Raw genomic sequence first — 16,633 nt, 5'->3', positions numbered from 1 at the left:
CACGACCTCTTTAATGTAACTTTAAAGTCCACCGGTGAAGCCACATCTCTAATTTCTCTACAGAAAGCGACTACTGTTTACTGTTCACTATTGTCGACTATTAATTAGTACTTTGTAATTTTAATGTGTACTAAAATTTAACTGTAAGTTTTATATAACAATAAAATGTAAAACAATACTGTCACGTACGTCGTTCACTCGCCGCGCGTAGTGTACGGAGATATGAAGGTCAAGTCAAAGTAATCAACAGAGCACGCAATTACCACTAGACACTGGTTGGTCTATAACATTTCCGTGTACAATCTGGCGACAATCCTAGATCTATAATGAATTTTCCTGTATATGTAGGCTTGGTGTGATCCACGAATTTTGTACAGAGTATTTCCGCTTCCTTGACCAATATTTGGATGGCACACGATGTTGAATATTTGATTAATTAATAGCTCGATCGTGTCCGCGTGCTTATATATTATAATAATATAGCCATGGTTGCCTTATAGTTTGACCTACCATCTCTCTAGTGGGTTCGAATCCGGGCTTGCACTTCACAGTGTTTAGGAATGTGTTATGTGCGAAATTAAATTTTATATTTACCATGAGCTTTTCAAAAAAAGGGAAACATCTTGAGTCAACCTGTACGCCTTGTGTCACGCCTGTCTATAACAGTATCAGTGCCACTCAGAGCTTTAATTCGCACATTCTGAGAGGCACTGTCACTGCGCCCGTCTCATGTGCCTGAAGTTTCACCAGCACCCTTACCCTTCAAAACCGGAATGCAGTAAGGCTGACATTACTGCTTGGCGGCAGAAATAGGTAGGGTGGCAGTACTACCCTAGACGAACTTTTTCACAAGGTGCACTATTGCTACTAAAAAAAAATCTTCTAAAATGTGTGTTTAATTGTAACTTATGGACATTTAAATTGTAGTACGTTTTAACTGAATATTAATTACTGTAATTTTAAGACGTTGTATGCATGACTTGAATAAAAGCCAGGAGAATAAATAATAATCTCTGTACAGAGTACTAAAAAATCCGATCTGAAAAGTCATTCCCTATTTTGCCACCCTTAGAGGTGGAATATTTGCTTCAAATTTAAATGGGACCACTACTACGGTACTCTCTTTCCAACATAAAAAGAATCATCAAAATCGGTTCACAAATGACTGCTGGAGATATCGCCCAACATATGTTAAAAAAACACAGTCGAATTGAGAACCTCTACCTTTTTTTTGAAGTCGGTTCGAAATTATCGAATGAAATTGCATGTCTTGACACTTTTATTTAGTCGGTTCATACAATAAATGTTTCTGAAAACATTTTTAATTGCTATAATCAAGGCCATTACAGTTCAATACAAATAGCTAATTATTTTTATTACGTATTTTTGTTTGCTTTGTGAGAATTTGTTCTCACAAAGCAACAAAATCCTTTGGGATTTTCCTATACATACCTATATAGTTTTTATGATAAAAAGATAATAACTTAATAAGAGGTAATAGGTTTTTATATATCGTTATAAGTGTGTTCCTTTTGTTGGAATATGTACAACGACTCTTTAATACATAATGCGCTATGCACTTGGCGTTTATACATTTAATTAATTTTACACACATTGAAAGATACAGTCTTGACGAAAATCCGCTATTTACATCACAAATGTAAAACATGAAATTCAAAGTCGAGCTATATTGTCACGTACTTTAAATTTTTATTGACTGAAACTGTACTTTTGACGCTCTTCTCTATGGTAGAAGCCAATAAGCAATTTGTGTATAATATAGTTTGTATTGCCACTGTCTCTTTTTGAACGAACGAACTTTGTTATATGTATATTATTATTATATACATTAAATTGCACGGCCGAGAAGTAAAGGATTACCGGACGAGTATGAGTTTCAAGGTTATGAGTCAGATAATTTAATCCTCGTTCCCGCCAAGGTATATATCGATATATGTACATAAAGTGCTTTAGTCAAGCAATGCGAGGAAATAATAAAAGACTAAAGAATGAAATAAATGAATAAAAGAAAAAGTAAAAAATAATTAATTCCAACAAATGCTTCTTGTAATTAAATTTGTATTGAGTGGATATTCAATTATTTTTTGTGAAATTACTCCACTAGTTTGTTATAATTATTAATACGAAGATCGAACACTTAGAAAAAATTTCCTTCGATCTCGATCGAAATGCTTCTTGTTTCAAATTAGACGGAATATCAACATTATTGTACTTTCTCATCTCTCTAGAACTTATTTTCGCGAAGATGATTCTAAAAATACAAAATAGGAAGAACAGAAAACAATTTCGTATTAAATATATATACCTTATTTTATTACCGCCTTCTTTTGAGGACTTTGTTAAGTCGAAAAAGTTGTTGTTTTCATTTGTTTCTACCAAAACCTACATAGGGGCTTGCCCATACCCTGAGGATCATCTTGGACACCCCGGTGTCCAAGACGATCCTTTAGTAGGGTTTTAAAAATATTCAAATATAATTCAATTCAATTCAATATTCTTTATTGCACAATAAACAAGCAAAAATACAAAACAATCAAAAATACAGTGTACAACAGGCGGCCTTATTGCTAAATAGCAGTCTCTGCCAGGCAACCTTGAAATAATGAAAGATCAAAAAATAAAACTTTTTTAGTAAGACAACGAGTAAATAGATAAATTTTCTATAATTCAACGCTTTTTCATCTACTTTAAGCTGAATATCTTTTAAACTACCACCATTCTCCCTTAAGGGGATCATCTAGTACACCTTCCCCCTCCCCTGTCCAACAAAAGAAGAATCATCAAAATCGGTTAAAAAATAACTTTTTTTCCGTTCAAATAGTACTAATGACACAATGTCCAGTCGTGGTAAAGGAGATGAGACACACAGTCCGTGAAATTTTTTGTTGAAAATTGTGACAACGACAGCGTATTATAATACTAAATACTTTAGATTCCCATTGGGGTAGACTGAGCTTATAACATCGCCACTGTGTAAGATCCAGGCAAACGTCTCTTGCTTCACTTACATTTACCAATCTTTTCATACAAGCATTTTTCTTCTCATTACACACTCCAGCCTTTTTAAGAATCTTCTGGATTTGATATAAAAATGTCTCTTGTGACAAATTCCAATGTTGCATTCCACGTTGGATCTATAAGTCTCTTTCACCATTTTACTATCATTCATCCACTGCACATGTGCCCAAACCATCTCAATAGCGTTCAAACTTTTCAAATAATATAACAGTTTGCGTAACTTAACCTTTAGCTGTGTACGTTACGTAGGTTGCTTATTTAGAAAAAAAAATTGTTTCTATTCGTGAAGACACGTTTGAGCAACTTGCGATTCTAATGAGTATGGAAGTAGGTACTAATAACTATTGTCATGTCCCTAAATAGCCACACTTGTCGAATTGCAATATTAAATTGCTCAGTCAGAAAAACCTTTATGTTAAGAGCGAAAAAGAGACGTTTGTTTGCCCGCCATGACAACACAGACTATAATCCTTTTATGGGGGTCAAGATGTTGCCTGACGGGTCAAGAAACAGTCGTAAATACGATTGTGCTTCTATGTTTAAATCCGTATTAATTTTTAAACGGTATTTTTTCAGGACGGACGAGCAAGGCATCGCTATAAAGATCTACCAGGGCTTTGTGGTGTTCGTGGAGGTCATATTGCTCATCTTGAAGATGCAGTTTACATGGATTCAGGCTTTGTACGAGCTTATAGTTCCTCCTGAACCGAAGAGCGTTGAAGAAGAAATTATACTTGTGAGTATTTTTCCAGCTACCTACCAGATCTAAGTTGCGTACATTTGTTTTTTGGAACAAACCAACCTTTCGGAACCTTTACAGGTCGTAAGGCCACGGTTGACTGGTAGTTAGTAAGGACCAAGGGCCTTACCATGAACTCTTATTACGGTTCAGTTTAAGGGCAAAAAGGAAACGCTGTGAGATAGCGCTACATGAAATGTATATTTTGTCGTTACAAAGCTATACTGAATTGTAATAAGCTATACTGAGTTCATGGTACGGCCCTTGTGTAAAAGACTGTGTTTGAAAAAACAAATATACGTAATTTAGATCCGTAAAAATTTTTTTAATAAAAAACCGACCACAAAAGTTCGTGGAAACACATCCATTCGCCAAATTTTATTTAAATCGGTTACCGGAAAGTGCGCGAAACCGGATTCATCCTTTAGTTTGCCGCCTTTAAAGCTGGAATATTTTCTTTACGTTTAAATGGGACCAATACTGAGGTACCCTCTTTCCAATAAAAAAAGAATCATTGAAATCGGTTCACCAATGCCGGAGTCATCGCGTAACATACAGACACAAAAAAAATACAGTCGAATTCATAACCTCCTCCTTTTTTTGGAAGTCGGTTAAAAATAGTTTAATTTCCTATGTGTAACAATCGCGAAAATCTAAGAACTCGATAACTAAAGGTTGTTTGTTAATGAACAACTTTAAAAAGTCCGATAACATTTCTGGTGTTGCTAAGTGGCTAACTCTGACATTTTATAGTAACTAAATAATGTAGGTAATTTAATTGCGTTATTGAATGTTGTTGACCCAAAAAATGTTAACTGGTACTCAGAACCACTAAATAAAATACGATACTGACTAGGAGCCGACAGAGGTGATTAGTTCCATAATAAAATCTTTATTGTGATGGAATTACAAAATGCGAATCATTTAGTAGTAAGTAGGTACCATAACAATAAAAACTTTGTTAATAAAAGGTGTCCCAAAATTCACGCAAGAATTAACGTATTAATAGGAAACACAGGTTTATGATTAATGGTTACGTAATAATAATAATAACGCACACACACAACAAAGCCCCGCACTAGGGAAACCCTGTGTCGCGGGTGCCATGGACACACACACACAGACAACCACAAATTACACCCAAACTCACGAGAGAAATAAATGTAGGCCCTACAAATATTTCTGCCGGCCCGGGAATCGAACCTGGGACCTCTGCGTGGCAGTCCGGCATGGTAACCGTTCGGCCACAGAGGCAGTTAAGTAAAGCATGTCGGGTAAATGGCCTCCACGGCTTTGTTGGCATATTCGCACTTTTTATGAAATTTTCGATGACCGTTTTACATAATTGTGGCTGAATCACGTTGACAACAGTCCTCAATTTCCGCCTTCAAGGCGGTGGATGGTCATGGTTTTGTTGGCATAAACTTCGATTTCAAAATACCCCAAAGAACTGTCTCTTGGTGTCATAAAAAAGCGTATCGGCTTTCAGATAACAGTTTTTTTCTAAGTAGATTGAAATACGATCGAAATCTATAAAAAAAAATTGAAGCCGGCTCGAATAATGGTAATTGCAGCGCGAAAGGCGTTCAGTTATTGATTTCGGATGTTGATCTGTTTCTTTCACGTTTTCAGATCACAGGCGCCGGGCACGGTATGGGCAGAGAGGTGGCTCTGAGGTTTGGCAGACTAGGCGGCAAGATTGTCTGCGTAGATATCAACCCTAAAGGCAATCAGGAAACTGTTGATCTCATCAAGGCCGAAAAGGGCAAAGCCTTCAAATATGAGTAAGTGATTTACGGCTGTGTTTCTTGAGTCTATCGTCAAGTTGCATCTTTACCAGACGTAAGTGACACGCCTGTCCTTAGCAGCTGCAGTGCCACTCAGAGTTTTAGGTCGCTGAGAAATCTGAAAGATCTGAGAGGTTCTGAGAGATTGCCACTGCGCACGTCACCGTGAGACATAAGTCGCCCAGTTCCAGAGTGGCACCCTTACCTTTCAAAACCGGAACGCAGTAATTTTTAAACTTAATTAATATAACTTATTATTAATATAATTTTTTTTGTAATTTTAAAATAATAAATTAAAATTACTGCTTGGCGCAGAAATAGTTATATAGAATAGGTAAGGTGGCAATACTTCCTTGAACGAACTCTTTGTCAAGAAGCTCTACGGCTTTTGAAATTATTTTGGTTTCAAATTCAATAATTCATCCCTTGCTCACTAATAGCCGTATCTGACATAAGACATACCACGACGTAAGAAAATATAAAAACAGCTACACCATTAGCAACAAACAATTTTGAGGCCATACAGCGTAAATGTAATTAATAATTCATTATCTTATTTACTTGTGAAAACTCAGATTGTGTAAACATGGACAGGTAGTGAAATAAGTGTTAATTTCGATGTGTCTGGCCAAATATTGGGCACTTAAACGTATTGAACATTTATTCACATGCTCTTCACACTAAAGTAGATGTAACATGTTTCTCAAACCCCGTGAATCAAACAGGGGCGTTATAAGCACAAAATAATAAATCGGCTCGTACGTAGAACAAAGATCTATGTGCAAGACTACTCGTTCTCAGGACATAGTACATTTCGTTCGTTCTTCTTCGCTGTGGATGTCAGACCGACCGTTGCTCGATTTTATATTTCCGAAATGAAATAAGGAACCTATATAAATTCTCAAAACACCTTTACGTAGGCCTTAGTTTAAATAAGGAAATTATTCTCGTAACGTACTTATTCTCTTTTCGCTATATAATCACATCGGACTCTGTTCTTCGAATGAGTCGAAACACAGTAGAACATAAACATTTAATATTGAAATTTTATTCAGCGTGCTGCCATCTTGAAAAAGAGCACATTTGAAAGCCAAGGTGACTGTCTGATCTCGACTAGGAGAAGGTACAACATACGAGCAGCATTCACTGTGAACGAGTCCGAATATTTTACAAAGTGTGTTCTGGAATGACGAGGGACAAATTGGTACCGGAACGCAGACGGTCACCCAACCTGCAACCAATAACAACAGGCGGTTATCTGACGGTATAGAAAATGCTCACGAAGATAGTTAGGGGAAGTGGATGGAAAAGGATTTTGTAGATGCACAAGACGTGAGCATTTCTACGTAAACAACGAATAGGCAATAACTTCGACTCATCTCTAAACTTGTAAATATGGTCGTACTTTTTCAATCCAAACACAAATCTGATACACTGATTTTGCAGCCGCTCCAATTTTTTAAGCAGGTCCTCCGAAATATCAAGACAGGCGACGTCACCATAATCTTGAAGAGGAAAAAGAAGAGTGCGTATGAGCATAAATTTGGTAGACAGAGGAAGAAAGTACTGCAGCCGCTTGAATTCATGATTGGGAATGAAGTGATGTAAAAATCTTACGAGTTAGATCGTCGGCGGGTGCCCACATTTTTACCTGCTCTGGAAAAAGGAATTATGGTGTCATTCACAGCTAAATTGGGTATCACCATAGACTCCAACTTGGTGATGAAATGGCGACTGCCAATAAGTATGGCTTGAGACTTTTGTGCATTTAAAAGAAATCCATAGTTCTTTGTCAACACCGAAACTGTTTGTAGGTCGGCATTCAATGTGCCGATAGCTGAAATTACATCCTCAAGACTGGTTGCAGTATACATTTGAAGGTCATCGGCATAGAGATAGAGAGAAAGAAGAACTGAGTGATGATGTAACTCCACGGATAAAGACAGAATAAAGTATAGGAGATAAAACCCCACCTTGCGGAACCCCACCTATAAGGACACTAGTCCGAGTGCATGTCACTGGTCTTTACGAGCTGGGAACGACCAAACAGATACGAACGGAATCAGAATTCAAGTATAAAAGGCAGGTTTAAAGTTTTGAGCACAGCAAGAAGCAAATCTAAATCAATAGTGCTGAATGCATTGCTGAATTTCAATAACGTGAGTAAAGTTATTGGACTTTTTTATTTTCTATATTGAGATGAATATCATCAGTGATTTTCTCCAGAGCAGAAACCGTGTTATGGCCCGCTCGAAGACCAGACTGCAAATGGTTGAAAATATCGCAACGTAGGTGGTTGTAAGTCGATTATGTATATAGCACTCAACAATTTTGGTCAATACAGGAAGTATGGAGATAGGGTACGGTACTGGAAGAAAGAAGAAGGGTTTGATTTTTTAGGAAGAGAAATTACATGGGCTTGTTTCCTGTAAACCACTACAACATACACTGAGTTTTACACCAGCTACTTTCAGCTCAAAACGTTGCCCAAAGAGGGATTTATAGTGACAAATATAAATTACATGATTTGCGTTTATTCAGGACACTCAAGCTCAAGTCACACAGATGCGGTACAGCGGGAAAAGCGGTCCAGGGGTGACCTGCGGCAAGCGAATACGTACCGGGGCAGTCCCACACGTGACTGGTGTGACACTCATAGGCAATCGCGTTTCATTTTCTACTTAGATTTTAAAGAAAGCACCATATCGCTGTCGGATGAACGAAAACTGCTGCAAAAGAACTTTCGGTTGAAGTCATACTGAAAATTAATAGAAACACACTGAAATGGTGGTAAAAAAAAATACAATCCCGTTAAAAACCCGCTCCTAGGCCGCACCCCGCAGTTCCCGCACTGTCCGGATAGAACACGATAGAATAAAGCTTTGCCCTTTTGCGTTCGGCCCCGAGCCACCCCGCTCTGCCACCCAGTTTCAATGTGGCAAACCGTATAAGAACTCTGTGTGACTAGATCATTACGAGTTGTACGACACGTTTCTTCGCTCTTACGACGCATTATCAAATATTAAAGCATTAAAAATTTAGTTACGTATGTACTTAAATATTTATTTTCTTAAATTCGCGTATTGATGGCGTATTACCATACTGCTTACACAACAAACGTTAGCTAGAAGTTACACGTTATAAATTTCAAAGCTGCAAGCATATGACTTGTGACTGTAATTTGTTTAAATAGGTTAGTTTGTGTAAAATTTTACACTTATATTGTTTTAAGCGACCGCTGTTGAGTTGAGTTTGCTCATGTAGCTTGAAACAATTTTGGATACAAATTAGTCAAACTCATTGAGATTTTGGAGACATATCGAGCCATTACCGCCGGCTTAGTGTAAGCGACAAAAACAAATTTTTTAATACAGTTGCTCAAAACGTGGTATTTTTCGTACTATAAATCGTGTCGAAAGTTGGATTTTTCGCACTAGTGCTTTTTACTTTTCCATTTTGTTTATTTACTGTTGTTTCAAGTCTTAAACATAGAACTAAGGAGGTTGTATATTTATTTAATATTTATGTGTTATATTATTATCTTATTTGTTTAAATTGCATCGGTGTTTTATAAAACAACGGGTTACATTTAAAAATACCAAAATATTTTCCATAAAGATGGCTGATTGAGTAATAAAAATGACCGGAGGTGAGTATTACGCGAGACCGCTGCGCGCCGCGCCACTAAAATAATAATTTTAATGTGGCTGAATACTGACAACAGTTGCCGTATTGAAAAAAGTCGGCCAAAAAAAACTAACTTTTTTTCATTTACATTCCCGCCTTTTTCATTAACTTTTTTTTAAATACTGTTTTATTTTACTTTCAATGTAGTTTTTTCGCAAATGTATTAAAAAACGTCGTTTGATACACGTGCGGATTTGTCATTTTCACTTGTCTCGAGTCTTGACCCTCGCCTCTGGCTCGGGCCACGAAGTCTCGAGACTCGTGAATAATCCTAATTAACTAATAAAACTCACTTTCCGCACTTGTATCAAAAATAACTATTACTGCAGAAGATTTTTTAAATATTTCTACATATAAATATGATACTAAATGGAATTTTAATATAGTATAATAATGATTTTCAAAAAAACTAACTTTCCGCACTTGTATCAAAAATAACTATTACTGCAGAGGATTTTTTTAAATATTTCTACATATAAATATGATACTAAATTGAATTTTAATATAGCATAATAATGAATTTCAAAATTCGCTTGTTCGCCCTTTCCGCACTTGTATCAAAAATAACTATTACTCTATACACATAACTCTACACTATACTATATAAATAATCTATATAAATAACTATACACTCCTGCAGCTTGATTTTGATTGCCTCTCCCGATCGGAAACTGCGTCTTTTCCGAGTCGAGTCGTATAATATTGCGGATGGGCTACTTGATCGCATCGAGAATTAAAATCAGGGCCCTGAGTACTCGCCACCAAGGGTGTAGGCTCGAGGCGGCCAAGATTTGCCAGCGAGCACGCCCATACAAACCGGCGAGGCATGATCCGTGAAATCACAGGCCACCGTAAGGGATGTAAACATGTGAACCTTGTTCGACATGCAGGTTTCATTACGATGTTTCCCTTCACTATTGATGATTGCTACTAAACATTCTGTCGGATTCGAACCGTTGACCACTGGGCTACCATCGTTCTTTCACCTTCCGGAATATCTGAATGTAACCGACTCGAACGACCATTCTCTATTTCAAAGGATCACTCCTTAATGTGATGTATTACTTCAACAGATGCGACGTGACGGACCCCGAGGCCGTGGACGCGATGGCGGACAAGGTCCGGAGGGAGGTGGGTGACGTCACCATGCTGATGAACAATGCGGGCATCATGCCTTGCAAGCCTCTCATGCAGCACTCTGAGAAGGAAATTCGCACCGTGTTTGAGATTAACATCCTTGCGCACCACTGGGTAAAATTTTTCATTGTAACTGTGATTTCTCGTCTTTTTTCTTCCTGGTGCATGACTGTCCAGTCGTAAAAGGATTAAATGTTGATGAAATAACACTGCAAAACATTCATATGTAGTCATATGACGCACCTTTGGCCACATTTGCATAATGACAACTTTCCAGTAGAGAGGTTTAGCATAAGTTCAATAATTTAAAAAAGTGACGAAATATAGGAAATGAAACTATTTTTCCGGATTTAAATCGCGTATATTTGTTTTTTCAAACAAACCGACGTTTCGGGCCCTTACAGGTCCCATGGTCACGGTTGACTGAGGTGGAACAGTTTTCAACCAGTTATGTCTAATATTGATTAACCACCCTATTATTTTCACTATCGTTACAATAGTTATTAATTAAATACCTTATTTTTAATTTTACAAAGAAAACATTCCAATTTACGCTATATTAAGTTTTACAAATTATTTTATTGAATGAATTTTTATTAAGTTCAATTTATTATTAATTAATAATAGAAATTAGAATAAACTAAAACATATTAATCAGTACTGCAGTCTTAAGTCTTAAGAAACGTCGGTTTGTTTGAAAAAACAAATAAACGCGATTTAAATCCGGATAAAAAGTTTCATTTCCTATGTGTAACAATCGTGAAAACCTAAGTGACGAAATACTTTAATAGTTTTTCATAGATGGCGCTACGGCTAAAAAATCGTCGTGACTTAGTTAGCATAGCGTCTGCCACGGTTTGCTAGAAGATCGAAGGATTTCTTTCTAAGTGTTCGATCTTTGTATTAATAATTATAACAAACTAGTGTGGTAATTTCACATAAAAATAATTGAATATCGATTCAATACAAATTTAATTGAATAATATAAGATACGCTAACGATATGGTGCTGCTGCGCCCATCGATGAGTGCGATAGTAAAACTTTTAAAAATTGTGAGGTGTATGCGAAGGCCCATGGCCTAAGGTATAACACGGATAAAAGACAATTATTGGTGTTTAAGGCAGGTAACAAAGCCCTCATCTCAATCCCCACGGTACATCTGTGCGGCGCCAAAGTGTGGCACGTTTTAAATACCTTGGGCACTGGGTCACCAAAATCCTTCACGATGGTGATATGGAGGGGGAACGCAGGGCATTTAAAAGATAAGGAAGTTAAAACTACTATCTTTAAGGCGTTTTGTCAAACTTTTTACACGTGCAGCCTTACAAGTTACACTAAAAAGACGGTCAACGCCCTGCGTGTCCAATAATGGTTTTAGGATGCTGTTGGGACTGCCACGCTTTTGCAGTGCGTTATTAACTTCAGTGCGATAATACGCAAGAGAACTGCTTCCCTGATGCGGCGTGTGCGTGACAGTTCCAACAGCCTCATGCGGTTGGTCTGGGAGTATCACATCTGTGATACATTTAAGCACTGGAACTTCACACACGTGTTTCCAGAGGCTTGGTTTACTTATAACCTAATGTAATTTTTACTACTCTTAAATTTTAGTGGAATTATTTTATTTACAATTATCAGACTTGGGGCTACGATGGATAGTAACCGTGCACTCTCGCCTTGAAAAGTCCTAAGTTATAGCGTTCGGGGGATGTGTCCGCAGGCAGGGAATTCCACTCATTTGTTTTTTTAGTGCTGGGACGTTGATTTGTTTTGAAAAGGCAAATAGACGCGACTCAGATTCGAAAAATAGTTTCATTTTGTAATCGATAATATCGTTCCGTAACTTCCAGCTGCTTCGAGCATTCCTCCCAAACATGATGGAGCGCAATCACGGTCACATCATAGCCATGTCGTCAATGGCGGGAGTGCTGGGTCTGCGTAACCTCGTGCCCTACTGCGCTACCAAGTTCGCTGTAAGAGGAATGATGGAGGCGCTGCATGAGGAACTTAGAGAGGATCCTAGAGACTTCAGTGGTGTAAGTTATAAGTGTCCTATAAATTCCAATGCTTCAGATACTTTCATAACTAATGCTATTAGGGGAAATTGAGTTGGTTCAGGTCTATGTTGTTGTAGTTAGTTCCCCGGAGTTAGTTGCATTGCTCTGGTACTTATACAACCATAGTTTGCATGGCACGTGTGCCAACAGTACGCGAAGTTCCAAGCTCAGTTCACCATTTTCGCTTTGCACGTTATGGTCGTGTCAATTATCTTGCGCAAAACCTTGAAAATCGTAGAAAATAGTAATTTATGTGAAGTTATGTAAAATAATAATAATAATAATAATAATAATAAAATTTTATTTATTGAGACAACTGAGATCCAATCAAATGTTAGAAGGTACAGACTTAAAACTATATTAGTACTTATATTTTACCAGAGATTGTGTATTACGTATTAAGTGTCGCATAATTGGGCACTCATTCCTGTCAGCAACTGTCTTCAGGAGGCTATTGGGGCTGTCACGTATTCTCTTTAGTAGCGACGCCGACTTTTTACGTACAACAGCCGTAAAACTATCTACGCGCGCGTCAGTGAACATGGCTGAGGCACTGCAGAAGCGTGACAGCCCCAACAGCGTCCTGAAGGCGTTGTTGTATTGCACGCACAGAGCATTCCGAGAGCACTGAGTGTAACTCTTCCACAGAGCGCTAGTGTACATTGGTGTGCAGTATGCTTGAAACAATGTTTTCTATATAATGAAAGGTATTAAAATATGAGTGTGGGTTTTGTAGAAACGAGCCGACAGGCGAGTTTTATAAAAACATCACACGAGTGTTTTAATGCCTAATAATGTACAGTTACATACACTGCCTTATCTACATACATATTATAAGCTCTCTGTGATGTGTTCTGGAACCGCATGTTACGACTGGCGAAATGGCGGCAAATAAAAACTTTTGTCACGCAACCGTAGTTTTTATTTTTAATTCACAGACATGTAATAGCGCTGCTGGTGCTGGTGGCATTCTATAGACTGTATAAAATAGCCTGGATAGCAGTAATATAGCTTGGTCCAAGGGTAGTAATAGCCTTCGCAGCCCCCGCAGCCTTCATATATTTACTTAGCAAGTTTTAGCAGTTGAAAAGACGAAAGTCCGGTTTATAGGAATTTATTCAGTACAACAACAATATTAATATCTTAAAATGTAAACGGTGTACAAGAGATTTAAGTAAGTGGTAAACGGTTCAAAAAAATAGGAAGACAATGTGTTCTCGGCCGCGATCGGGTGAGAGTGACGATTGAACGAAACAAAATCAGAATGCGAGGTAAAATGGAACAATTAAAAATTTTCAATTTAAATATGAGTAGAAGAAGAAAAACGATACGGCACGAATGGAGAGAGGCGATACAAAAAGGTGGGATGACGATGTAAGGATGTCACACCGTCAAACTAGAATCGGCCCCAACTATCATATCGTTCGATATCAAGTAACGTGTGAAATTGTCAAAATTGTTTGCTATTGACATTTCATTTCGAATAAAACTTCATCTCGACTGATATTAGAATTGAGGTCCAATCAAATTGTTTTGTTTTTCAGAGATGTTCGAAATTTGAATGTAATAATAACATCGAATTTAATTCGAAAAATGTTAATAAGAAGCAATAATAACATTTTCACAGATAAGAAATTTGTTCTAACAAAACAGTTTACCTTTATGCTGGTCGTAATTTGCGGTTTCTGAACACATTATAGAGAGTTTGTGATATGTGTGTAGATAAATATCTTATTTTGAAATATCTTATTTCAAAAATGATAGTCGCACTTGTAGTATTGTATAAGATGGTGTTTCATAACATCGTATAGTTTATATTTTTATTTATTTTAATAAATTTTCATTATTCTGTTTGTAGTAATATTTTTTTTGTTACAAGTAACGAAAGTAAATCGTAGACCGCTGCGATATTAGCTTCTTTTATGGAGAACTAAGTAAACATCTAGAATTCGTTGTCGGTCAGCTATTAAGCATATATATATATATACTTAGAATAATAACGCATAGAAACCTAGTCCGCACATGCTAAGTGAGGCAAATTGAAGCGCGCCCAAAGGGCCTACACGAGCGGGCGGGCCTTCAGTGCTCAAGGTCAACTTGTACCGCGAACAGCTCCAGAATTTTAGCTAAAAATGACGAAATGTGCAGTAAATGAGTGTAAAAATACGTCAGACAAACATAAAATAGATACTAACATCACATTCCACAAGGAAGTAACGCGTTTCAACTATTATTATTATTATTTTTTTATAAATATTCACTAAAACCGAAAATTAACCTACTACTAAAACTAGCCTACATGAATTTGATTTTTGCCTCACTTGTAACAGTTCGTTTGATATGAAACTATGATTCTATGCGTTTTTATTCTAAGTATATATTCTAAGTACATATTATAGTACAAAATAGATTTACCAGCTACGGCACGGACTATCATTACGTGCTCTTATTTACTTAGTTTAGATATTAGTGTCCTTTACATTCGTTTTATTTGTTTTGTAAATGTATCCTTATCTTACTAAGCAATCAATGTTTGGATATACTCTATTAGAAACGTGAAAATCTTCTTCCAGATAAAATTCACTTGCATCTGCCCATACATCGTAGACACAGGGCTGTGTAAGAACCCCAAGATCAAGTTCCCGTCGCTCATGAAGATCGTCACCGCACAGGAGGCCGCAGACAATATAGTCGATGCTGTTAGGAGGAACTACACCGAAATCACTATTCCTAGCTCGCTTTATTATATTAACATGGTGAGTGGCGTCATTTTTACAACCTTACAACATCAACATTTAATTCTGTTATAATTTTTATTGTGTCTTGAACTAGTTTCGGCTCGAAACGCTGTGCAGCATGCATTTATTACTAGGGTTCGAAATTAATATTTATTTTCTCGATGATAATCATAATAATTATCTCGACTCATCCGTAGAACAAAGATCTATGTGCAAAACTACTTGTTCTCAGGACATTGTACATTTCGTTCGTTCTTCTTCGCTGTTGATGTCAGATCGACTGTTGTTTGATTTTATATTTCCGAAAAGAAATAAGGTACATAAATTCTCAAAACACCTTTACAAGGGCCTTAGTTTGAATAACGAAATTATTCTCGTAATGTACCTATTGTCTTTTCGTTATATAAAATCACAAAGGACTTTGTTCTTCGGATGAGTCGATCTGATAATTATCCAATATATCGTCGGAGATAGTGCAAATACGCATACGTAGCATTGATATAAGGCGCGTATCTGCGGTAAACCAAATTTTACAAGAGAGGGATTTAATATTATTTATTACTTTGATATTTGGCTACTAGACTTGTGCCTGATCTGTCCTTATAGGGAGCGATCCTAGTTAGTTCAATCAGGCTACTGAACTAGGTCGGTCTTCGAGTTTATTTAATTCATCTAGTTCGTTAGTTCATCTTGTCCTAACTCGGACATTGAACGAACGCTCCAAACGGTTATGTAATTTTTTAATCTCACCATTATTGTGTTCCGGTTTTGAAGGGTAAGGGTGCTGGTGATATTACAGGCACATGAGACTTGTCAACTTACGTCTCAAATCTTTGCAACTTAAAGCTTTGAGTGGCACTGCAACTGCTATGGACAGGCGTGTCGTTTACCCACAGGCGCATGACTTGTTTGTCCCGTCACTTGGTCTCACAAAAAAATCAAGTCGAAATGATTGCTTTACTTTAAAATAATTACTTAATTATGATTTTGTTTTTAGATCTGCCGCGCCATGCCCAAGAAGGTTCCCATTCACCTGAAGGACTTCCTGGACTCCGGCCTCGAAGCTCAATAATTCACTTTATTACCCTGGAGGACCTATCAATTAAACAGAAATATAATTAGGCTATTGCGATAATGATAAACGGCAAGCAGGGAATAGCATTTTATCTTAATAATGACTTGAGTTATTTCGCTCATACTTTGCGCTTTCTGTAGTTCTAATTCTCACAGAACTCTTACCTATTTAAGGCCCGTATTAATAAATCCATCTCAAGTGCAAGATGACTATTAAAATATGACTTTATTAATAAACGTTACCTGAGTGCACGATTATTCATTGGTCACGCATCATTCGAAAGACGCCTTAAATTTCCACTTATTAATAAAAGCCTCTTAGCACTAAGGGTCGTATTCTAGAACTCTACTCAATGCTCAAGTCAGGATTGCAC

At 37.1% G+C, this 16,633-nt stretch overlaps 1 protein-coding gene across 2 annotated transcripts in view; it reads left to right on the top strand.

Moving 5' to 3' along the window:
* LOC113230199 (17-beta-hydroxysteroid dehydrogenase 13-like) overlaps window positions 1–16,604 on the top strand; it is a 35,831-nt gene extending 19,227 nt beyond the window's left edge. For both annotated transcript variants that reach the window (XM_026464008.1, XM_026464009.1), the window contains 6 exons: window positions 3,616–3,775; window positions 5,411–5,562; window positions 10,326–10,503; window positions 12,241–12,426; window positions 15,021–15,203; window positions 16,183–16,604. In XM_026464008.1, the coding sequence (XP_026319793.1) occupies window positions 3,616–3,775; window positions 5,411–5,562; window positions 10,326–10,503; window positions 12,241–12,426; window positions 15,021–15,203; window positions 16,183–16,257 (934 nt within the window). In that variant the 3' untranslated portion in view covers window positions 16,258–16,604. The remainder of the gene's footprint in view (window positions 1–3,615; window positions 3,776–5,410; window positions 5,563–10,325; window positions 10,504–12,240; window positions 12,427–15,020; window positions 15,204–16,182) is intronic.
* The last annotated feature ends 29 nt before the right edge of the window (window positions 16,605–16,633 follow it).

This window comes from Hyposmocoma kahamanoa, unplaced genomic scaffold (assembly GCF_003589595.1).
Source record: "Hyposmocoma kahamanoa isolate Upper Pololo Valley unplaced genomic scaffold, ASM358959v1 63, whole genome shotgun sequence".
NCBI lineage: Eukaryota > Metazoa > Arthropoda > Insecta > Lepidoptera > Cosmopterigidae > Hyposmocoma > Hyposmocoma kahamanoa.
This window is presented reverse-complemented; position numbering and strand designations above follow the sequence as displayed.